Below are 25,631 nucleotides of genomic sequence, written 5' to 3'. Positions count from 1 at the left end.
CATAATTTAAGAGCAGTAAATGGTAGATCCTCTTCCGATCGGGACGGGGCAATGACTTTTAATAGACTCAACAGCCCGTCCAGAATTGATTATATTTTATTGGACGTCACTATGTGGCGTGATCTGGTTGACATGGAGGTGAGCCCCACGCAGGATAGCGACCACAACCCCCTATGTATGTCATTAAGGTGGAGGGATTTAAAAAGTAATCAAAACCCAGCCAAATTGATGACAACAAGGGAGGTGATCCCATACGACGGCAATCGAAGATTGAAATGGGAGAAGGTAGCTTCTCACCCAGATAAACTGGCAAAGATTAAAAGGTATATTGATGGGCTGATTACTGAGTTGAAGGTTATAATTACGGTGACAGAGGTGGGCAATGACTCGATCTTCCCACAAATCTATACTAATGCCATTGAAGAAGTTGGCAAATTATTTTTAACCCGGTGTCCTAAATTAAATGCACCTAAACCCAGTAATCCCTGGTACTCTACAAAATGTCGGGCAAAAAGACGTAAGTTAACTGTTGCCCTTCGTAACAAAAACCAATTGTTGGTGAGAATAGCTAGGAGGGAGTACGCGGAAGAACAAGCTCGGGCAAGAAAAGAATGGGAGGAACTGTATTGGCAGGACCTTAAAAATGCATCAAGAATGAAAAATAGCTCACTATTTTGGGATTTGATTAATAAAGCCAGAAATTATAATAGGCCTCCGATGGCTAATCACATCACTAGCCAACAATGGCATTCACATTTTTCCAAAATCTATGGCGACTATGATGCACCCAAATATCTGTATCGAGCTCCAGTTTTTTCGGTTGAGAACTTATATGAGCCTTCCGAGGTTTTAGAGGCCATAAGACACCTAACCCCTAGGAAGGCAGCTGGCCAAGATGGCATTCCGGGGGACCTGCTTATAAAAGAATCCGTAGATTGGGCTACAGCTATTGCATTAATAATGAACCTAATAGCTAGGGGCCACCCTGTCCCAGACTCGTGGAAGGGGGCCGAAGTAATCACGGTCTATAAGAAGGGGGATAGGGATGACCCCGCCAACTACAGACCAATCAGTCTGATAGACGTGATTCAGAAAGTGGTTGGAAGGGTCATCATTTTGCGGGTCGGTACTTGGATGGATGAGAAGCAGATTCTTTCTCATTACCAGGCCGGATTCCGGAGGAAAGTAGGTACAATGGACCAGGTCTTCCGCTTTTTCTCGATCTACTGGAAAACCGTGTTAATCAACCAGGGTAGTCTTTACCTGGCCTTTATAGATCTTAGGATGGCGTTCGATTTGGTCCCTCGTGCTAGGCTATGGGAAGTTTTGGAAGAGCTGGGCTTGCCAGGTCACCTACTGGATCTTATAGTCAAGCTCCACGAGGGTAACTACGCAAGAATCAGATGGGGTACCCAAGGCCAATTGACTGAGAGGGTGCCCGTGAGGAGGGGAGTCCGCCAGGGCTGTGTCATGGCGCCGACTCTATTTTCCCTATTTGTAAATGGTGTGGTGGACCACTTGGGAGAAGAGCCGGCGGATGCCCCATCCCTGGCGGGTGAAAAAATACCAACTCTCCTCTTCGCGGACGACACCATCCTGATTTCAAAAACCCCGTCAGGTCTCCAAAAGTTATTGGACCGATTTAGCGATTTTTGCAAGGATAGGGGTCTAACAATTAACACCTCGAAAACCAAACTTATGGCCATATCCCCTTCCAGGAAAATTTGGAATAATTTTTCGCTTAATGGTGAGTCCTTGGAGATGGTGGAGTCCTTTGACTACCTGGGAGTAAGGGTGAATAGCCGGATGTGTTGGACTGACCATCTGGCTAAAATGTCATTAAACTTTAAAAGAGTTGCAGGGGTGGTAATGCGTGAGCATAGATTGTCAGTGAGTAAACCCGTGGCCCCGGCCTTAGCTATTTACGAAGGCCAAATATTACCTAGTGCCTTGTACGGTTCTGAGATCTGGGGGTTTGAAAATATCTCGGATTTAATAACCTCGGAAAACAAATTTCTGAGAGATTTGGTTGCCTTACCTGTTTCCTCCCCACTGATACCTTTACGTCTAGATATGGGCAGGCGTCCCCTTAAGGATATTGTGCGCTTGCGCCCTTTACTTTATTGGTGCAGGCTGAGAAGAACTGAGGAGCTTAAGAACTATGCTGCTGCCTTGGACGAACTTATCTTGTTGGATAAAGGTAACAGGATGAAGTGGCTGTGTAACTTGCGGCAGCTGGTGGGATCCATGGGTCTTAGCGATCTATGGAAAAATCAATCTCCCCCACCTAAACTAGTTACCAAGAAGCTTTATTGGGAGTGGGTCCAGCAGGAGTTTTCTCATAGTGGCACTCGGGGATCTCTCACCGAGCGGTTTCTGGATCACAAGGGGTCGAGGCTATTTGAATCATTTCTTGACTACATTGAGAAACCCCTTGATAGATCACTGTATTTAAAAATTAGATTTGGAACCCTCCCTGTAAATGCTTTTACTTTTGGATGGAACTCATATGGTAGTTCAACAAAGGCGTGCCCGTGTTGTGCAGCCCCCACTGAGTCCTTGGCACACCTCATGTTTGCTTGCCCGGCTTACAAGGTACCCAGGAGGATATGGCTAAAACCATTATGCAGGGGCCTGGGCCTTCGTTGCCATGTAATGGCCCTGCGAGTACTTTGTACCGATACATCCTCCACTTCATTGGTGTGTGGTGTCGCCAAATTTATTGGGAACGCCTGGGTGATTCGCATGAGGAAACTTAGGTCCCAACTTACTACTTAGACCGGGATTGTTTGTTATTAATGATGATTTTTAACATTGTCTTTTGTAAATGTAATTTTATGTGTTATGTGGTATAAATTCTAGTGATTTTATTGATTTTAGCACATGCTTAAATAGGTCATGTTATTGTATACTTACTTTTATGATGAAATTTTTTATCGAATAAAGTATTACTGACTGACTGACTGTATCAAAATGTTTTCTCACATGGACCACTTGCTGTAGCGAATATTAGTTTGACATAGTTTTTTTTTTGTTATTCTAAATGAGAGTGTTGTGGTCAGTGGTCAATTTATATTAAAATGCAAATACACCACAATGAGAAAGAAATGTATGCTTACAGATATATGTCCTCCTCTTTTAATGTATCATTGATTGGTATGCAGTTTGTGCATTTATAATTACAGTAAGCGTGAAAATGTATTAATATCAGATGATACAGCATGAGGACAGTAAGGAAAGTTTTCATTATGAAAAGTATGTATCAACATTAATTCACCATGAAGTAGCTATAGAGAATAGTTTTTTGAAAAAAATGTGGTTGATACCAGAAGCAAATGTAATGTAAAGCATTTCCAGAGCTTAGTGAAAGATGTAGGTGTATCAATCAGGTGTCCACCCTGAATATTGAAGGCAGAAATCAAGGGGGGCACATATAGGTGACAATTGAATCCAAAATATCAAAATGTAAGTAAGTATAGATGTTCTATATCCAACTCCACTTATATGTAATTTGGGGGCATATTATCAAGACAGGCGATAAAAATATCGCCACTTTAGCGGCAAAAAACTGCTGCTAAAACGGCGATAATGGGCTTGATAATATGCTCTATGGAATTCCAATTGAAGCCCATGTTAGATGTGAAGGACATCTAACCTGGACTTCTATTGGAATTCCATAGAGCATATTATCAGGCCCATTATCGCCGTTTTAGCGGCAGTTTTCTGCCGCTAAAGCGGCGATAATTTTATCGTCTGTCTTGATAATACGCCCCTTAGTGAGATGTATATCTCCATATCTTGTCTTTTTTTCTATACTCAAATCTCTGTTTTCTGTAGTCCAGTGCCACACTATATCAATCATGTGATTGAATGGATGTATGTTTGGATCTCATCAAGATTAAATTGTAGTAGATAAACGCACATGGTTGGCATTTCACACTTTCCTTCTGCTCTGTTAACTAGGCAAATGGCAAAGATCACCTGAATTAGATTTTCCACCTAAAGCATGACATATATATTTTGGGAGGTCGGTGCTCTGTGATTGCAAACCAATATCACACTGCACCGTTCTTTGTGTAAAATACAGAGAAAGAAATGGGATAATAAATGTATTTTTACTGACTGACCTCTGCCTGTCCCCGCTCTGCCTGCTTATAGGCTAGAAGCCTGATAAGGAATTAAAATGCATAATGGTTGCTAAAGGGATGTTGATGACAGCAAATTGTGCTACTGTATTAAGAAGCAGCTGACACAGTAAATACATTTTCTAACCTGCAGGATCTCTTGGGTCATTTGCTTGTGCAGTTCACACCATGAATGAAGTTTACTATACATATTGTGGGCCATGTCTAAGGGGTTTTGTGGCCTTGGGCTGTTTCATGAATGTGTTTTACTTTAGTGTGCAGGTTCAGAAGGGTACTATGCACCTGTTTGCCTGAAATTGCGCTACCTGCAGTAAACACTAGGAAACACAGCACATTGATTCCCTCTTCATGTTTCTAAGCTGTACTGTCTACAGCTCATAGACTAACTTGTAAGTTTTCTGAGTTAGTGTATGTGGTAAAAGCAGCACAATGTCAGAAAAGCAGCACACAAAGCCCTTCTGGGTTTGCATGTGAGCACTGATGATGTTCATGATATGGCTCCTTCTGTATGGCTCATATAGGCATGACTTTTTGACCACCTTGAAGTAAACCTAGGAAAAGGAGTGCCGGGATTAGTGTTTTATGGGAGGACAGTGATTCTGGAGGCCTCCATATGCAGAGTTATCTTTGTAGCCGAAATCCTGATCTTAGAGCTGTGTCCATAACCCTAATATCAACACTTTGAGAAAGTAAAACTCTGTAATACTCTCAGTGAAAGAGGATGACATCATGGAGGTACCGCTTGCCCTGGAGTTAGAAACTGTCCCAAGTTTAGCTGCATACCTCTTTGTCACTACAGAGCAACTTACAGTGAACAGTGAAAATAAGCCAATGTGAGGTAAGCCACGTTACCAAACCGGAAGTGAGGAAGGTCCTAGGGTTCCAGGGACATTGCAAATGATTACATGTGCCTACTAGGTGGCTTACCATTGCGCAAGTGTGCCCTGAAGGAAGTATGCATCACAGAAAAGAGCTTTGAGGGAGAGTTTGAACTTATACTGGCTGACAAATGAGGGTGTCAAAGCAGTAAAAAGTGCAGCAAAATCCAGTATTTTCAGTTACTACTGAAAAGAAAATATTCTCTTTGATGGTGTTTTATCAGTTATAATCAGTTTTAATCTAAAACCAGAAATCTTCATTATAATGTTTCAGAGGGCATACTTCCGATGAGTCACTAAACATGTTTCTTACTAAACGTCAGAGTTCAATATTTGGTGGTAAGCATCTTTACTTTAGGAAACAGAGATCTACCTTCATATTGGATGAAGGTGAATATGCATCAATGCTTTGGAGCATTGGAGAAAGCTCAGTCTTTGAACAATGCTTTTTTTTAAATATAGAAGGGTAAAAGGGCAAGCAAACCATAAGTCTCTGTATATATGATAGGGTCAAAGGTCCTTGGTGCAGAACCATGTGCCATCCAGCTCCTCATTATATTCTTCTAGCAAACCTTGTGTGTTTCCCTACACAAGTGATATGTGAAACATGATTTCTTCAGTATCTGATGTATGTGATCGATATGTTGCCCCAGCAGCATACTAGGCTGAGGTTAATTACCAAAGATGGCACGCCTTGTTGCAGTGGGTAACTACTTTCCACATGATAATACTTTGAAATCGCTAATATTTGATGGCAGAAGACCTAGTTTCCTGCATCACAAATGCTTACTCTCTTTGACAAAATATGTGTTGCATCTCAGATCTGGACACCCCAACCATGTTGCATGAAGAGGTATGTGTGGGGAATGCTTGGGTACATGAGAGGTGCAGTACTCCTGCCTGGAGGTCTCCCTAGGTGTATTTAGACCTACACCTGTAGGGGGCTCCATAGTTATAATAGTAGCTAAAAAGAAGTTATATTTTTCTTCTTCTGTATTGTCAGGGGGTCACTCTGGAGAAGGATCGAGCTGGAGACGATAATGACTATTCATTTCCACCTCGGCCGCAGGACGAGAGCGGCCCCTTTAATCCAGACTGGACTTCCCGGGGGGAGGAGTCTGTGAGAACGACGTCAGCGACAACCCTTCAATCACGGAAAGTATTTGCCTGTAAAGAGAACCCGGAAGACGACCAAGGCGCGAAAGCCGGCGGAGGAAGCAGGAGTGGAGAGAGAGAGGAAGAGCAAGAGTAACGAAGCGGTGGAGACGGCGAGAAACCGAGCGGAGGGATCGGAGAGGACGAGGTCGAGGATCCGAAGCAGCCAGGAGGCCAACGTAAACGCGACTCGCCCCGCCACGTTCCCGGAGGAGCGTGGCTGGGGAAGGTACGGGACCGAGTCCTGGGTTTTACTTTTTCACGGGGAGGGACAGGGTAGGATTGAGTTGGGGAGGTCACAGAGGGGTGGGCGTGTGTGGGACACAGAGTACGTTCTTTCACCCTGTTCTCTGCACCTTCACCTGCGAGACTTCTATTATTTTTGTGGTGTGAATTCTACGTGGTGGCAGCCCCGGTGACCCTTCACTCCCCTTACCCTGCCTCAAATCCATACAAATCTCCTTTATCTCACCTTTGTGCGTTCCCGTGTTCTTTTTTGTTTCCCTCGGTCTACCTCCCTGGAGAGTCGGACGAGCACCTAACTCTGTGGAAAGCGTCCCAAGGGAAGACGAGCCAAGAAGGAAGACGCGATCTCATCCTTTACCTTGTGTCTTGTACCGTGGAACAATAAAGAACCATAACCCCAGACCTCAGACTATCGTGCCTCCTTTCCCATAGAGGGTGTCCCTTGTGACAAGTGGCTAGCCAGATAGGAGTGTCCCCTTGCATCCGAAACAGGATGGAAGCCCTTATCCACCAGATGAAGGAGGGCCAAGCCAAACTCGAGTGGGCGGTGGAGAAATCTTCAAGTCAGGCCGAAGCGGATCGCGCAGTATTCACTTCGGCCATCCAGAATCAAGCCGATAGTCTACTTAAACTTGCTGAAGGACATGCCCAGCTCCTGGTCAACCTGGGACAGAGCAGGGCCAGCCATCCACCTGGGACAGTGGTCCCCCTGCAGAAGTTTGTGCCTGGAGACGACCCCTTGGCGTTTTTTTTAACTTTGAGAGGGCAGCGAGGGCTAGTGCCTGGCCAGGAGATAGATGGCCGTTTTACCTCGCCCCGCTCCTAACCGGTGAAGCCCAAGCGGCGTATCAAATGGTAAACCAAGATGGAACCGCCACCTATACTGTTGTGAAACAGTATGTACTTGATAGACTTGGATGAGGAGACCCATAGGCTGAAGTTCCGCCAAGAACGTGGTGTCCCAGGTGATTTACCCAAGACTCTGTTTTTTAAATTGAAGGGAGCCGCGGACCTCTGGCTTAAACCACATGAAGCCAATATGGAAGAGATCATGAATAAAATCTATTTAGAACAATTCCTGGAGGCCCTTCCGTATTCTACCCAACGCTGGTTAAAGCAACACGCTGGCCTCACCTTGGAACAGGCCATAGAGATGGCGACCTCCTATGCCAGGGCTCAAGGCCGGCCTCCAGTAAAAGAGCCTGAGAGACACATCCGACCATTAGGTCCCGGAAAGCCAGAAAAAAATCCCTCACGACCCCTCCCAGAAAGCAGCCGTCCGCGCATAACCCGGCCGGAGAACCCGACCTACTCAGGCCCCCAATGTTATGACTGTGGGGAGTGGGGACACATTGCCCGGTACTGCCGCAAGAAAAGAGAGAAGGAGGAGGAACCGATGGACGTGAGCTATGCTCCCGCTCTGTCTTCTTCGCCCAAGAAACAGGGCCGATATTCTATGTAAGTGTGACTCTTGAGGGGAGGGTGGTAAGGGCTCTCCTTGATTCTGGGTGCAGGCATTCGGTCGTGAAGAGAGAACTGGTACACCCCTCAAAGCTTCTACCGGGGAAAACCGTACACATCCGCTGCATTCATAGGGATGTGAAGGAATACCCTTTGGCTAAGTTGGTGTTAGTCACTGAGGGAGATGTACAGGTGGAGGCCGTGGTAGGGGTATTAGAGAATCTCCCTGAGTCCCTAATCATCGGGATAGATACCCCATGTTTTACTCCCTTAATGCACGCTGCCCTGGGTCCTGCAAAACACGATGTCCTACTTACGCCTGAACCCTGGGCAAGAGATAACCACTTCAGGATGGCCCAATTAAACGATGCCACCCTCACCCATGCCTGGCAAAAAGCCAGAGACCCACAGAACCCCTTACATCAGACATTTCCCACTTTCATTGAGAAAAACGGCCTGCTATATCGTCTCTCCAAACAAGACGCCGTTCCCCAACTTGTGGTCCCCTTAGAGTTCCGGGACCAAATCTTGTTTTTTGCACATGCCCACCTGTTGGCGGGCCACTCAGGGGCAGAAAAAACAGGACAGGCTATCTTACAACATTTCTTTTGGCCTGGGGTATATGCACAAATCCAAAAGTATTGCCAGGAGTGTCAAATCTGCCAACGTCGTAATCCTTATATACCCCCGCCAGTGCCCTTACACCCCTTACCCATTATAGGTACCCCCTTTGACAGACTGGGTATGGACATCATCGGCCCTTTGCCTAAGTCAGCAAGCGGACACCAGTATGCTCTGGTGTTGGTCGACTATGCCACCAGATATCCTGAGGCCTTCCCCCTGCGAACCGCCACCTCTGCCGCCATAGCGCAAAGACTCGTAGAGGTCTTTTCCAGGATGGGGTTTCCCCGCGAGATCGTCACCGATCAAGGCACACCCTTTGTATCACGTCTCCTAAAACAAGTTTGTGACCAGCTACAGATCAAACATATAACCACCTCTGTCTATCATCCCCAGACAGACGGACTAGTCGAACGCTATAACGGTAGTTTAAAACTTACCTTGAAAAAGCTTCTGTCTGGGGATGGAAAGAACTGGGATCAACTACTCCCCCTAGCGCTCTTTGTTCTCCGTAGTCAGAAACAATCTAGTCTGGGTACCTCCTCGTTCGAACTGCTCTTTGGACGCAAACCACGAACTCTGCTTGAGATCACCAAGGACAGTTGGGAGCGAGAAGGTCTCCACGAGGCCGAAGCCCTCCTTGATTACACGCGACAGCTGCAAACTAGACTCCATAAATTGAGAACTCTGGCCCATACCCAGTTACTAGCAGCACAGACAAAACAGAAAACCTTTTATGACTGGGGTACTAAGTGGAGAGAACTGAGCATAGGTGACTGGACGTTGGTGCTTCTACCCACGTCCACCCACAAATTGAAAAAGGAGTGGCGAGGTCCTTTCCAGGTAGTCCGCAAGGTAGGGAAAACCACATACATCCTACAGATGACCCGGAATAGGACACAAATGTACCATATCAATTTGCTAAAAAAATGGTTGGGACCCCCTCCAACCGTAGACCATACGGTGTCCACAGTTTGCCCCCTACCGCATACAGTCACCGAGACCCCCATTAATCCTGACCTCCTCGCTATACAGTCAGAAGAGATACATTCCCTCCTATCAACCTATTCCGACGTATTTTCTGACCAGCCCGGGAAGACCTCCCTAGCAGAACACTGCATACCCACTCTGCCCGGAGTAGTGGTTAAGCAAAAACCGTATCGGATACCGGAAGCTCGACGAACCGCGTTCCAGGAAGAAGTCGAGAGGATGTTGGCGTCAGGTGTCATAGTCCCCTCTCACAGCAATTGGTGTTCTCCGGTTGTCCTAGTGCCCAAACCGGATGGCAGCATCCGGTTATGTATTGATTTTAGGGCAGTGAATCGGGTGTCCAAACAAGATGCTTATCCCCTTCCCCGGGTGGATGAACTCATTGAACGCCTTGGTGAGGCCAGATATATAACCACCATCGACCTCACCAAGGGGTATTGGCAGATACCACTGGCCCCAGCCGACCAAGAAAAAACTGCTTTTTCCACCCCATCAGGTCACTACCACTTTACCGTCCTTCCCTTTGGGTTGCATGGAGCCCCGGCTACCTTTCAAAGGGCCATGGACACCCTCCTGGCCCCTCACCTGCAGTATTCGGGGGCTTATCTTGATGACATCATGGTGTTCAGTAAGTCCTGGGAAGAACACTTGCTCCATTTAGGGAATATCCTTGGTAGCTTGAGACGTTCAGGGTTGCATGTGAACGCCAAGAAATCAAGGGTGGCTTTTCAGAAAGTCCGCTATTTGGGGTATCTCCTGGGGGAGGGACACATCGCTCCCCAGACTGAGAAAATTACCGCCATCCAGGCCGTTCCCTATCCGAAAACCAAGAGGGACTTAAGAGCGTTTTTGGGCCTAGTCGGTTATTACCGCAGATTTATTGCCCACTTCGCTACCGTGGCTGGGCCGCTTACAGACCTCCTCCGTAAGACTCACACGTCCCCTAGACTGCAAGTATTGAGCTTTACTTTAATCCACTGGAATGCGAGGGGGCCCACACTGGTGTAATTAACAGGTTGCTCACCTCCTAAAAACCCAAATTCAATTAACTAGGTGATCACTTAGGAAGAAGTTGGACATCTTCCTGCTTGCCTTACTTACTTTTCACTCATCAGCAAATGTGAAAATAGGGTGTGACCTTAGTTTATTTGACAATTTGTAGTAGCATCTTTTCTGCTGTGCATTCATACGCAAAGAAGGGTTTGGGAAGTTCTGAGATTCCCATTGCAGATTATGTGCTTGGCATTAGCAAGAATATAGCTCAGTTATTGCATGTAGCAAAGAGTAACGTTCCTGTTAGCCAGGAGCTGCTGAAGGAGTAGTATAACATGGAGGGAATGCTAACTGGCTACCAAGCAGGGTAAGAGGTTGTAATAATAAATCCTATAACTCTAGCGTTATGGAGCACATATCTTGATGTTTACCTCATGGAGAATGGAGGCAAAGCCTTCTGCATCTGTTTGACGCCATCCTGCGACCAGACAAATGCCATACTGACATCTAGTGTTTTTTCAATAAAGATACCTTCCCTTTTTTCTTCCAAATATTTATCCATATTTATATGCTAGATGCCTTCAAGACGGAGAACCTATTCTATGAACCTATTCCTTGTTTCTACTTAAGTCTGTATTGAAATCTTTCTCTGAGACCATAACAGATTAGTCACCTCCTCTTTATGGTACATTGTTGAATGTTGGATCTATCACAAAAATGCAATAGTTATCTACGATCTTATTTCTATTTAAAATTGGACTTGTATCTCACTGAATCATAATTCACCAAGGATTTATATCATGCTCTTAATGATCTAATGCCACATGATTACAACACCGTGAACAACAATTAGGCTATGAGCAAAAGTGGAAATGTCACAGTGATATTTAACAATAGAATGGCAAATCAAGTATCACCAGCACCCTCAGAAAGTATCAATCAATCGGTATATTTATATAGAAAGTATAAATGCTGGTTCTTAAATGTAATCCTAGCAGTCGACTTCTTTTGACTGTTACTGCACTTCCCCCATCCCAGTGCCTATGGAGATTCAATACATCCCACTTTAGCATCTGGGAGGATGTCTCTAAACAGTGGCCGACTACACTAACGGAAGACTCATTCTCTGTTTGATCTCATCAAAGTGTCTGGCCCTACTTGCAAAACACACACACACTGGTCCTTACTGTGAATGAATCCACCACCGTGGTGTCTCTTTTTTTTAATGAACATGGTCCTTAGTCCCCTCGATAAATAAAACAAGCCACAAATTCGATGCTGGGAGATGTTATATCTAGATGCATTCCAGACCACATTTAAGCTGCTTCGCTTTCTACGTTGTCAGAAACCCCCACCTACATTCTTTGCATCTACTGCACTATGTTCAATCAACGGCTAATGAAAGGGAATAAGAAACATCCATCTTATTCAAAATGCTGCTTCTACAAGTCTTTAAAGTCTGAAGAAGTGACCATATCCCATTGGCGTAGACCTCTCTACCCTTTCCAGTTAGTGGGAAAGTAACAGATAAAGTTACATTTACTTTACCTCATGTTGAAGGCAATGTACTTCCATCTAGGCCATATTCCCTCTGTGTCTATTACAATAAATTTCTGATTCTGATTGTTAGACCAACCATATAAGGTGAAAGATTCTTTCATTTCAGACAGATACCCTGTTGAATACTGGCGTCTTCAACGCATGGACGGTGTCTTTCATTGCTCAATTCCACAAGTTATTAATACATGTCTTTTCCTAATCACGATCTATCGCTTTTCATATCATATTCCAATACCAGCACTGCCTGTTATTCTTTGTAGGCTTACATGTACCTAACAAAATCACCCTGAACATAAGCACATACATAAACATGAGTCTATCCTATTTAGTCTGGTTTTATCATGTCGTATTACCCTTAATGCCGCACCATATTTACCGTAGCCATTTTGCATTTGTAATCTCTTCCTGGTACCAACTTGGGTGAAACTGCACATGAAAAAATCCGCAAACAAACACAAATTTTCATGGACTTCTGATTCAAATTCCCATGCAAACAGTTTGCTCCTTGTTTGATACTTCGGGTCTGATTCACTAAGATAAACATACACTTTTGTGTAAGTTTACTATTTTTTGGTATTCACAGACTACAACTTTAATTTTACTAATAGTAATTTTATGACTGTGGAGTCTCCGCACTCGTTGTGGAGACTCCACATATAGAAAATATAGGCCTGTCCTCTCCTTTTATGAGCGGAGTTCCATGCCTTGACTGCGGACTCTCTACAGTCATAACATCACTATTAGTAAAATTAAACTTGTTGCTTGTGAAAAACAAAACAATAGTAAACTTTCACAAGTATAAGTTTACCTTTGTGAATCAGGTCCTAGATCTGGCATTTAGAATGAGACCAACAGTACTGAAATGATAATAGGTAGTGAATATCTGAGTGACATATACATAAAGGTCTTTCCTTTTCTCATTTCTACCTCCTGTCTGCTCACCTTCAATATGTTTCTTTTCTCAGGACGAAATTAATATGCCATAAAGAATGTAGTGTGGAGACAGTTACACTGAAAAATCTGAGTGAAGTTTGTAGGTTGATGGATAAAAGGGATTCATGCCAACATGTATTAAAACCTTACAGCAGCATTTAACACAGTTGAGCAAGATGAGCACCCTTTTCAGTACTGGGACACCACATAGAAATCCGGTGAAAAGTGCTGAATAGTCTTTCTTCCATTTTATCACAGTGATCCCAAGTGGTAAAATGAAATTAGTATGGTCATAAAGTAGTCACATCTGGCTATTGCGCTTCCATTTCCATGTTAGTGTCCTGTGGGGTACCTCTGGGTTCAGTCTGAACATCTATACTCTTCAATGTGTATGATAAATAAAAAGGGATCTGTTTGCGCAGGAAGAGGGGTATTATTACACAAGTACTCTAACTGCACACATGATCTTCACTCTACGACAAGTGCTCTTTAAGGTGCAAATGTAGATGACAAACAGTTCTATTCAAATCAGCCTACAGATGACAGAGGGACTGTTTGGCGGACTAGTTACCCCTTCACAAGCATGATGGATATCCTGTTCGCCATAGTGCACGTTCCATAGGATGAAATGAAATTGTAATGCGGCAGGCGGGATATCTGTCATGATTGTGACAAAGTAACCCTGCCCGCCAAAGTCCATATCAGGCCCTTAATACTCTTCGTCTCTATCTCCAAAAGCTTCTTTCACTTGTATCGGCTTAAGAAACTAACCTCTATAGACCTCTCACCTGTTTTTTCCCCCACTGTAATCTCCCTGGGATTTATGCTTGATACACACCCTTCCCAGAACCCTCATATCAACTGAGCCTCACAGTCAGCAAACTTCTACCTACAAACTCTAAAGAAACGTAAACCTTTTCTAACACCTGACCAACTCAAATCAGCAGCGCAGGCATTGACTATGCCTAGCGTTTGGATATGCAATTGTGGCGCAGGCACCACAATCCACACTCAAATCCACTGAGAGCTGCCTTCCACGCCACACTGAGCTCAGCCTTCTCTTAAAATCATATGACCATGCATCTCCCGTCCTCACTATTTTCTACTACCTTCCTCTAGAGGCAGTCTCCAAGTTTAATGGATTGCTCTTACACAATACTCTACATCGTAAGAAACCCTCACACCTCACAAACCTACCTAAAATCTTAGGTGGCCAACATGCCTATGAAGCAGCGATGCACTCTTATTCGAAAGCCCCCAATTTGAAACATTCCATGTGCAGCACCACCCATTTTCAAGGGCTGCCATCACATTATGATCTTTCTCCCAAGGGGCCTGAAACTGAACTATGGTAAAGACTCGGATGTTTGTGGTACATCTCCAGAATATGTGGTTTGTTTTATTGCTGAGACTGTTGATGATTCCTCTAATGAAACACGTTGTTAAATTGTACTGTGCTCATATGCTCTTGAGTAGCATGAGCCCCTGAAAATATTTCAATAAATAGTTAAATAAACAAATAGTCTATAATTAAAATTAAAAGATGCAAGCAACTACGTATTGTAAAAATGAAAAGGAAATTGAGTACTGTTTGCAAATGACAAAACTATGTAACTCGTGTGAAAGCAAGACTAAGAAGATAAGACATCATAAACACCAGAAGTAATTTTACACAAAAGAACTCGAAAATGTATAATTTTGTTTTATTTTTTTATCTTATAAAATGTAAAGATACATTTAATTTGAAGTCAAGGATAGCAAAATAGTAGATTTTTTGCTAGTTTGCTTCATGTATGCTAGGTAGTATGTTCTTTATCTTCATTTCACAAACCAGTGTAATCAGGGAGTTGTTGTTTTCATTTTCTTGTTTTAGTCAATTCATTTGATGACAATGATTTGTAAAAGGAAAGTCAGGGCGAAGAGACGGTGTATATGGAGAGTTCCGGCAAACGTTTTGTGTTTCATATGGTAGGTATAACATATGTATCCATTGACTGTACTAAACTCAGACCTAGAAGCTTAGACAATGCTTGTTACCTATTGCTCTTGCAAACTGCTCAGGTATATGCACATTCACAGGCTTCGATTAATTTTGGAGACAGCTAGCATCATAACCTGCAGCTAAGAGGACCTAGGCTGGTTTACATGTAAATGCAATATAGAGGATATAACACTTTTATTACCAACCTTTGTAATAACGACCTTCTGGTGTGACCTCCAAAGCCGTATCAATCTCTCAAAGACATACAATGCCATGGGCCCTACAACCCATTTCCATGTCTGTAAAAAGAATAAACATGTTTATCATTAGTCATTTTAAGCATAAGCAAAGGAAAGGAAAAAACAACTGCAAGAGGTGTTTGTTGTGTCTTCGTCTTGGGATCCCTGACGTTTCTGCAGAGCACCTGGGCGGGGGAGCTAAGCAGCATGACTGCTCATGCTGAGGAACACAGAACAGGCTGCACACAGCGTGGCCCTTCCTTCACTATGCAGGCTTGCCCCAAGTTGGAATCAAGGTCGAGAGCTAGTGACCAGGAAGAAATGGAATCGCAGTTGCCAATAGTCCTCCAGACAACTGTAGCTCCTGAATTCACCCCATTACCACACGCAGTTTGCAGTAATACAATAGTGGGAAGCGGTGAGCATGGTAGCAAGGCCCACGCACTGACCACCACAGTACATTGTGAAATGACAGAAAAAAACTGTTGACTCCCTGCTTGTGGTTGCTGCTGGAAATTGTTATAAGATATTTTTTCACATACAGAAAATTAACCTGGAAGTAGACTTTTCAATAATTTATAATAACAAAAGTTATGGGAGAAAAAGAATTCCTCTTATTTTACATACCTTGGTAGAGAGGGAAAACAGTCTCATCTTAAGAAGATAGGGGGCCTTATTAATGAGGCTCTTATGCCGACATTGCATCATATTTACACAGTGAGGCACCTAGGAAGATGCATCACTTTGTAAACCCCTGCGCTACATTATATCTGCGACAGGTATAATGTATGCAGGGTGGGCGTTCCAATGCAGGAAAGCCACGTAGAAGTGACACAGTGTAGGGCGCCACTACGCCAAATCCTTACACCTGAGTGACGCAGGGCTTTTCACATGGGGCAAGCTCCATGTGAAAAGACACATTGCTTGAGTTGCATCTGTTGTCAGACACACTCCAGCAATTCACCGATTTCGCACCTACTGATGCATCAGGAATACTGACGCATCTGTAAATCCTTGCGATATGGAGCACCATACAGTAAATACGGCACTTCAATGGTGTCGCAAGGATGGCGCTATGAAAAATGTTGCATCGCTGTTTTCACCCAGCGATGCAACACTTTTTATAAATAAGGCCCAGGATGTTTATTCTACATTAACATGCTTAGGCACATAATTGGTCCTCATCAAAGATGGACTTTCAGAAATAATCATGCATTAGGGTACGAAGGGGGAATCTCAAAGTGCTAGACCTACTGTAAACATTGCATGTGACTTGGCCTTTTCGTGACCAAAAAATTGTCCTTTTCATGCTAGCGGCTCAGAGGAGGAAGTGCGTCACATTGCTGTGAAACTGGCACAGTTTGACATGGACCTTTTGCGGTGAGTGGAGCACAGCTTACGACAGTGGCATAGGTTTGGATTGTTCGAAAACAGATGCCATGGCCCTGTTTATTTGGAAGCAACTTGCAGTCTGGAGGAAGAAGGAAGACACCAAGAACTCACTGTCAAGATTGTACTTTGGGAAACCCTCTGTAGCTGTGTAGTTTTTGGAAACAAAGGGGCATATTATCAAGGCTTATATCGCCGCTTTTTCAGCACATAGCGCCGAAAAAGCGGCAATTTTTTTATTGCTTAATTAACAAGGACACGCTAACAAGCGTTAAATTGTAACTTGTATAGCGCACTACTCACCCGCAAGGGTCTCAAGGCGCTTGTACGAATACCGCTGTGGAACCCATCCTGGCTTTCCCTGTGAGGCGTCCACTCCTGGGCACCCCCAAGGTGGAGGCCAGGCATCATTAGCGTTGTGGGGGCCGTTGTGGAGATTAAGCAAGCTATTGCCCAGAGTTGCAGAGTGGGACTCCATGATTGGAATAGGCACCGAGGCGAGAATTATCAGGTCCGTGGAATTTTTTAGCCCAAGACCCGCCGAGGCGGGGAATTGAACCCTGGTCCCGGGCTAGACCTCTGCATCAGGGTCTGCCGCTCTAATCATTGAGCCACACTTCTCCGTTAGCGCGTTTCCTTGCTACTTTGCATGTCGGCGATCAATATCGCTAATGACATGCAAAGTAGGCGTTCCTCTCCTAATCCTCATTGAATCCCTCGAAAACACAACATCGCCCTATTATCAATGCGGGGCCAGACCCGCGAAGCGATAAAAAAAGCCGCGCTAACCGCGGTTGTCGCTGAAACTTAACACCTGCTAAAAAATGTGACTTAACTATCTCTTCAATGGAAGATGGATTGTTATGTCAAGTCCACACTTGAGTATCACCAAGCATTACACATATCGCAGGTTTTGTATCGCAGGAATCAGCCTGCTATCGCTGGTTTTTCCCACTATCGCTGGATTTTACTTCGCCTGTGAGCAACGCGTTGTTAATATGCCGCTAACAGGGCGAGTAAATCCAGCGATATGCGGCGATAAAAAAAATGCGCTATCCTCGGTTTGCGATAATTATCGCAGTAGCTTGATAATATGTTCCAAAGACTGGCCTGCTTCCAGCAATGCATCTGAGTAACAAGATGCCATCATCTTCAAAGACCTTCCCATCATCTGCAACTGTACTTGAGGACATTGCCTGCAAACACAGGCCATGCCTGAACTAAATCAACATATTGGGCCCTCTTCGCAATGTTATTTGACACCTGCCAGGAATCCATAAATGGATTCATAGCAAGTGAAAATGCATTTACTAGTGTGGATTTTTACATCACGAGTTTGGAGATATTGTCATTTGTAAGATCTCACTCAAGGAGTGGGAATGCAAGATTTGCCTGGAATGTGTGTGAACGAACACAAAGATGTATGTGTGTACGTGCTCTCATACTCCTCTCCAAACCAATTACAGTTTGGAAATTGTTAGAGGGTTACTTCAGCCTGGGGATGATAAGAGGAATGAATCACCTCAACATTTGGTAGTGTAAAAAAAACCACATTCTTCATTGAGAAAACCGTTTTTTCCTTCAGAGAAAAATGTACATTTGCAGACAAGGCTTAATTTCCTGTTGCAGAGTTCTCCACAATAGAAGAAAAGGGGTGGGAAGGTGGAAAACAAAAAGGAGAGATGGCACTGGGAATAAGCATGTGCTGAAAAGGCTAAAAATGTTCATAAAGATGTGAAGAGGCATTAAATACAATGGCTGACTGCCTGGTCAGCAGTGTAATAATCATAATGTACTTAAGGTGAGCTATTGGGGCCTATGCTGTTTCCAAAACTCTAAAATTCAGGGCTGTTACCTCTTACATTTTATTCCTATATCTGCCAAAGACAGAATTTGAATTCCAGTGATATAGGTTGCAAGACTTTGGGGTTCATTAAGTAGTGGGGCATAACTGGATAGCTGCTGAAAATCGCCAGATAATTAATTCTACCCCGTTATTACGAGTATGGTGGTCCTGGGACCACCATACGTGCGGTGGCGGTCTGACTACCGCCACCCTGACTGCCCAACTGGTGTATTAGGATGATGGTAGTGGGACCATCATCCTAAACCCAACAAGACCGCCACCACCACCAGGATCCTGGATCCCGCAGCAGTGGCGGTGTAGAAAAGCAGGTCAGATTCATGGTGGTGCCGATGCCAGCACCACTGAGCAAATTATGACCTACCTTTCCACCAAGCATTTCACTGTGATCACGTTGCCATGAAATGCTTGGTGGAAAGGTAGGGAAAGGGCCCTCCATCAGGGTCCCGGAGCAAATCTGCCTGTGGGGGGTGGGTGCCGGAGGGCACATCATGTGCCCCCACCACAAGTGCATGCTCATGCGTGCACTGTGTGGCATGCATGACATGGTGCATGCCACACAGTACACCCGATGTGGCAGCGGTCCCACGGCAGCAGCATTTATTGCTTGCTGTAATCCTCAGCCAAAGCATGCTGCTGCCACCATGGGACCACTGCCGCACCATCCGCCCGCCCTGGATTCAAGTCTTAATCCGGCAGGTGGGTTCACCACAGGATTGGTGGTCCTCCTGGGACTGCCGCTGTGCAGTCCTAGGGACAACATTCAAACTAATAATAAGGACCTTAGTGTCAAAGAAACACTTAGGGGCATATTTACAAGGGCATTGTGCCACCAAAGCATCACTTTTTCCAATGCTCTGGTGGCACAATGCCCTGCTCCATATTTACAAGGTGGCGCTAAGCCACTTTGCGTGGCTTAATGCCGCCTTGTAAATATGGGAAGCCTCACATCAGTTTTCTGCGGCTAAGGGGCATGCAATAGATGTTGATTTGGCCGTACAAATGCAACACCCATTGCTTTTTGACACTATCCCAGATTTACTAGGATCTGTGAATCTGAGGCCACGCCAAAAACGAATGCCTTTGAAAAGGAGTCATTAGAGTGGCGCAATGAGAAGAAATACTTTTATTTCTCCTCATTTTTTGCTCTTTCTATGTGTGCTGCATTCTGGAGCACACATAGAAGGAGCAACACTCAATTAATGATTGTTTGTGTGCTGGAAGGTGTCCCTTCCTGTACAAACACAATCATCCCTGCAATGCAGGCACCCTTGCACCATGGCGCAAGGGTGCCTGCATTGGCACTAGGCAGCTTCTTTACCACCAGCGCAAGGGAAAACACAAGGGTGCTCTGTATACTTGTCAATAAGAAGCATCCCAGTGTTTTGTAAATGACACAGTGCTGCATTACTAAATTGCTTCCAGTGCAGCGCTGCACTATTTAGCTGTAAATATGCCTCTTATTTTCTGACTGCAGTGCCTCACCTGGCTTTGCTATGGAAACCCCTCACTGATGGGTAATGGTCCTCACTCCCTGCACCGAGAACCAGCGGCAGTCGGTGCAGAGAAGCGCAGTGGGGCGGGGCAAGAGAGGGGGCAGTCATACACCGGAATATGGAAAATTAAATAAATAAATAAATCCTACCCCATCATCTGTCGCCCCACCGAGCTTATCTGCACCTGTGGCGACTGCCGAGAACAGAACAAAAAGCAGAAATTGTCCCCCAAGCATTGAGGAAAAGTCAGAGCATGTCAGCAGTATATGTCTTTTTGTATTTCAGAATTCAAGGCTTTGTTTGTGAAAAAATTAAAAATTGTGATCTGACATGACATGGTGGCTTGGCCCTCAATTAAATTTTGCTGAACATCTGTTGGTGGAAACACTTTCATAAAAAATTCCTTGCATGATCTGTGGGATACTCTTAATGTGTCTTGTTTGCTGCTGCTCAGCAGATGAAGGCAAAGCTTTAGCCACACCTGAGTCTTGACCACTTGCCACAGAGCTGATAAAGAGCTCATACAGTAGCTATATGGATAAATAATACCAATCATTATGATAATACCAAAGAGTAGAGGCAGCTGAGCTCCCCTTTGGTTTCTGTGAGTGTTGTTCAGCATGGCTTCTGACCTTGGAGGTTCTCAGGTTGGTTCTGTCAAACCGCTGTCATCTCTGTCCATTGCCCATGCATTGATATACTTGCTCATCAGCTGCGGCACTGTTTTACAATCATAGGGTACACGTCATTATTTCTTTTTTACAGAATTTTATATAGAGCGAACTAGACCCGGTATTGGGTTTCAGAGCGCTTAACATAGCACCAGTTGCGTTACATTCGAGGTCGACCGCCCTAGCCATTAGGCCAACTTCTCAGTTGGATATTTACTCAGTTATATAAATGAGCTACATGGTAGGGTTACAAGTTGAGGCAGACAATGGATTTAATTCATATCATACCATAGGTGGATTTCCCGAAAATTGAGGTGTTGGACACAAAGGGTTATCGGGTCCCCATGTGGTGAAGTTTGCTGAACAGTTTGCAGGACTGTGCACCTCCAAGCTCTTGTCAGTCTGCCCCCGAACAATTCGCCTGAAAACAAAGAAAGAAATGAACCTTGCATGCTGGTTATCTCAATATTCTTTAACAGTATCACCTCATTTTTCAAATATTATCATGATAGTGACAAACGAAGGGCTTACTTAGAGGGCAAAGTAAGTAGCCCTATAACTTACACAACTCTTTGAACTAGGAATCCCATGCACTATAGAAAAGGGGAGTTTGGGGTTTGCAAAGAACATTTCAATCTTCATAAGTATTACCTTTTACATCTGTACTGGTTGTTCCAGACATTTGGAAGGTGTGTGTGTGTCTGTGTGTGTGAATTTCCCTCTCATACCCATTTCAACACTGGTTTGATTGTTTGGATTAAGAGCTCAGTGTGCTCTAAAGATAGAAAAGCGTTATATGGCATCTTCGCAGGTAATGGCAAATGATGTACACAAGGCGCATTGTGAGGCGGCTATGAAAATTGTATACATGCTATTGATGTATTAATATTCACTCTCTAGCACTGGTTCAAAGTCTGATGATGAAAAAATGTCCTGGAAGCCAAAAAAGAATGCTGGTGCCCACCACCTGCAAACACCAGCACAAATCTAGCACTGTCAAAAGGAAAGACAGAGGTGGCTTCCACTGTCACTGGCTAACCATATCTCACATTATTGGGGGAAATGGAAAATAACAAATGTAAAGAATAAAAGTAAATCCAACTACTAAGCATGTGCTCGGTTTCTTAAGATGCTGTTTCTTACCAAGCTACATTTTACAACCAACAAGGAAAGAGAGTGGACGAGAATGACATGATTGTTTACTGTTTTTCCTATGATTAAACCCATTGCTTAATATCTGAGCAATACATTTCTCTGGTTCATGATAAAGACTATTTACAAAATCTAGAATGCTATCAGATATCCTTAGTTTCATATGACTATTGTGAACAATGCACAATCAACACTAAAATCTGTGAGAAATTAATATGAGCAGCTTTGAAAGGCTACAACAACTTGCAGAGCTATACAAACACTGCAGTTATTTCTTTGCGCTGGGGAAAAACGTTAGCATTCTTTAAGCGGTGCTTGAAACAAAATGACTCTGGTTACCAAAAAACATAACACAGAGGCAAAATTTAGAATTGGAAGGTAATGAAAAATTCTGGAGGAAGTGGTAAATCTGGTGGAGAATCCACAGGTAGAATTTCTTACCACACGTTAATGGGGAAAGAAATAGCACACATCTTCTCTAGATCCATCATTTCCCCCACAAATTGTATCAAATCTAAATCAGAGCATAGAGTAATTTGAAGAAATATCAAAAAATGGCAAAAGCAGAACATGATTTTGATCCTCAATATCTTCAAAACAATTTTAAAACATGAAGATGAATTTCGCCTCATAGCTGATGTTCACTTTATCATATTTTCTATCAATATCTCATCTTATTGTTCCACCAAATAAGCATATGCTTCTCTTCCCTGGATCTTACTGTGCACCTGACTATGTTAAGAACAAAACTAACAATATAGTGTCTTAAAAATTAGTTACTCTGACTTCTCCATGTACTCTACTAAGCAGACTTAGAAGATAAGCAGAATCCAATGTCCTTGGCCATTTGGAGTTTTCTGGAAAATCTTCCCCCTATAAACAAGTATGATATTGTTTCTAAAATTGATAGAGACCGAGAGAATGAGAGGAGAGTTATGGACAAAACTAGTCTAACATTTTTATAATTATAGTTTAAATTGCATTAGTGTGTGCAAGAACCTCAAAGAAAAAAGTAGAATGCATTTTAAACACTTGCACGTTTCCTATAGACATCTATTTATAGTGCTTCCGTTAGCTTTATTTAGTAATTCCAGAGGTTACATTAGTGGTTCTCTTGTAACCAATTTGTTACAGAATCTTGAATTTCAGATTAGCTGTCCTCTCTCTTCTGCTGCAGAAACCAGGATGGAACACCTGATGGCAAGGCATTTTGTGGCACAGTCACTGATGGTGGAGGTAGCATGTAGGGGTAAGTAGGGGTGCAAGCATCAGCACCATATTACTCCCTCCTGTAGCTTGTATGCCTTCCTTTTATTAACAAGATTTTTAAGTTATCTCTTACATTTAAACTTACTTTAGGATAGTTTCTATCCTGTCCGACGATTTTAGGAGTAGCAGTTTGAAGTCACACCTTGGGGGGGGGTCGAAGGTCAAGTTATGTGACTTCCTGCCATGTCATCAAGAGGTCAAAGAGTATGTGTCATTATAAAAACAAAAGACTGCCTCTGTAGGATGACTATTGCATTTCATAACTGTTAAAGTCATTAATAAAGTGTGTTAAAAGAAAAAAAGAGTATGTGTCATGATTTCAGCACCCCTGTATATGTAGTTAAATGGCACCAGCTCGAGTTTAAAATGAAAGAGTGATATATGCAGAAAAATACGTACTCAGCTCCATGGATGACAAGACCGATGAAGAAGATGATAAATAGGTGATGGGTATACCAAAAGACTTCAAAGTAGGACCTGCGAATGGTTTTAGTTGATGATGTAATTATTAATATCAGTGCCAATGTAATAATCACTCCAGTGAGTCCAGCCAGAAAGGTGAAAGCCACATTTAGTCCTCCAATAGGATTCTGTTTAAAAGAACACAGCATAAAGCATACATTTGTCATTGTAGAATTGTGTGCTTCTCATTAAATCAATAGCTAATCCTAAACTGACACTACTGCTGAACATTACATAAGTAGCCTTACAATTCTGTTATGAGTAATGCATGCACAGATAGGAAGTAGGAAATAAACATTAGCATATGAAGATGATACATTGTAATATACACTAACAGATCTAGTGATATCTCATGACAGAAAAAAATGTTTAATAAGCAAGTTTAAAGAGTATTTTTTGTTTAGCATGTTCATGACACTCATCAATTAGCACGTCATAAGAATCAGCTGCAGTTGTCATATAATTAGGTTATTTACAACTTTTTCTAATGTAATATTTTGTCCACAAAGAAATCCCCATCTGTTTTCCAATTTAACAGAATACTGCCACTGCATCTTAATCACGTATCACTAAGGTTCTTACACAGTGAAGAAAAGTCCCTAACCAAAAAACATAAAATCACGTTGGATCCCGTAAATGTACCTATTCTACTGCCAGGAACATGATGATGGCAAACTAATGTGAATTCCCTGTCGCTTTTCTTAGCCTCATCCTATCCTAGAACCACCCCAGGTGGATCACCAAGTACAACAAACTTTCTCTCTTGTGGTGTTTCCCTCTCTTATAATTAGGTTTTCATCCCTATCTGCTCTCGCACTTGTACTGTGATATCCATCATCTGGCTAGACTATTCCATCAGCTGCCTCACTTTTTGGTCTGCTGGTGATTGGACAAGGTCCAGTTCCTATTCTCCAGCTAATTTCATACATGATAAAGGTATTTATTGATAGAGGAGTGTAAGAAATTGGATTTTTATTTTGGGTGGTTGACTACCCAAGTAAAGTAATAATCATGTCTCTTGTCAGGGCGAAACCTCAAAGTCACTAAATTACACCAACCTCAACCCCAGGGGAGATATGGCCCAGACCAGACAAGCTTAACTTAGAGGCAATACCTTAAGTTTTTATTTGGTACCGAAACAGTAGTAAAGTCAAAATGTAACCCAATAAAAATCCTGAACCAATTTCGAAAAAATAATATTTTAATAAATAAAATGACACCAAAAATGACAAAAATCTAGTTAGAGGAACAGGTGTTATCAATTTTTCAAGTGTAAATTAAATATATTCTGTCAAAGTGTTACGCACTAACTGGTTAGGGTAGATCGGGATATTTGTGCCATTTGAAGCAACAGCAATGAGCACAGCTCAGATGCAGAAACTATGTTGGACCCAGTGGAGGATTTACCTTGGGGCTCAAATATAAATGTAAAAAATCTTCAGTAGGGCACGGCAGCAAGGAAAAGGATGACACAGAAGAAAATTATCAGCACTATTCACCTCTAAAAATCAAACATTTAGTCAGAAGGCTGAAGAAAACTGATAACTCCCTAAGTGTCTAGGTTCTTCAACTAAAATAAGAAATTGAAGCTATGTAAGTAATGGGCACATAATAAAACACAAACTGATGATGAAAGGAGGAAGCTATCATCTGGGAAAACCACATCAACATACAATTTCAACAAAGAAATTACATTCCCCTCCTAATCCCAAAATGCTCTTGTAGGGGTAACTGCTGCAGATTATAAATTTAAATTTTCTTTCATTTAATTTCATCTCACGGTAAATCACAGATGTTCATGCACATTTTAGTTACTGACAAAATCCTTTTATAAATATGTGCAAAGTTTATGTTAAAATAAAACATATGTTTTAATTCAGAATTTGTAATAGATAATCACACTTAACTGTTATAGGCCTCCAAATGAATAAAACTGCTGATTTAAGTTAGCCTAACTGTGGATGCCATGTTAAATGATGCATTAACATTGAAAGGTCTGTTTTCCACGTTGAATAGTTGTTTGTGCACAATGTTTTTTAATTTCAAATGCTGTATTTTTCTAGAAGTCTTCTGACAGCTAGTGAATATGATAGTGAGTTCTCACCGGGAGAAGAGGTAGTGACTGG

General features: G+C 43.0%; 1 protein-coding gene across 1 annotated transcript in view; it reads right to left on the bottom strand.

Moving 5' to 3' along the window:
* Positions 1-25,631, bottom strand: part of CYBB (cytochrome b-245 beta chain) — a 133,136-nt gene that overhangs the window by 29,530 nt on the left and 77,975 nt on the right. Inside the window, exons 6-8 of the mRNA XM_085622908.1 lie at positions 23,443-23,633; positions 20,911-21,043; positions 15,170-15,262 (exon numbers count right to left, since the gene is read on the bottom strand). Coding sequence (XP_085479034.1) covers positions 15,170-15,262; positions 20,911-21,043; positions 23,443-23,633 — 417 coding nt within the window. The remainder of the gene's footprint in view (positions 1-15,169; positions 15,263-20,910; positions 21,044-23,442; positions 23,634-25,631) is intronic.

The sequence above is a fragment of the Triturus cristatus genome, chromosome 8 (assembly GCF_964204655.1).
Source record: "Triturus cristatus chromosome 8, aTriCri1.1, whole genome shotgun sequence".
NCBI lineage: Eukaryota > Metazoa > Chordata > Amphibia > Caudata > Salamandridae > Triturus > Triturus cristatus.
This window is presented reverse-complemented; position numbering and strand designations above follow the sequence as displayed.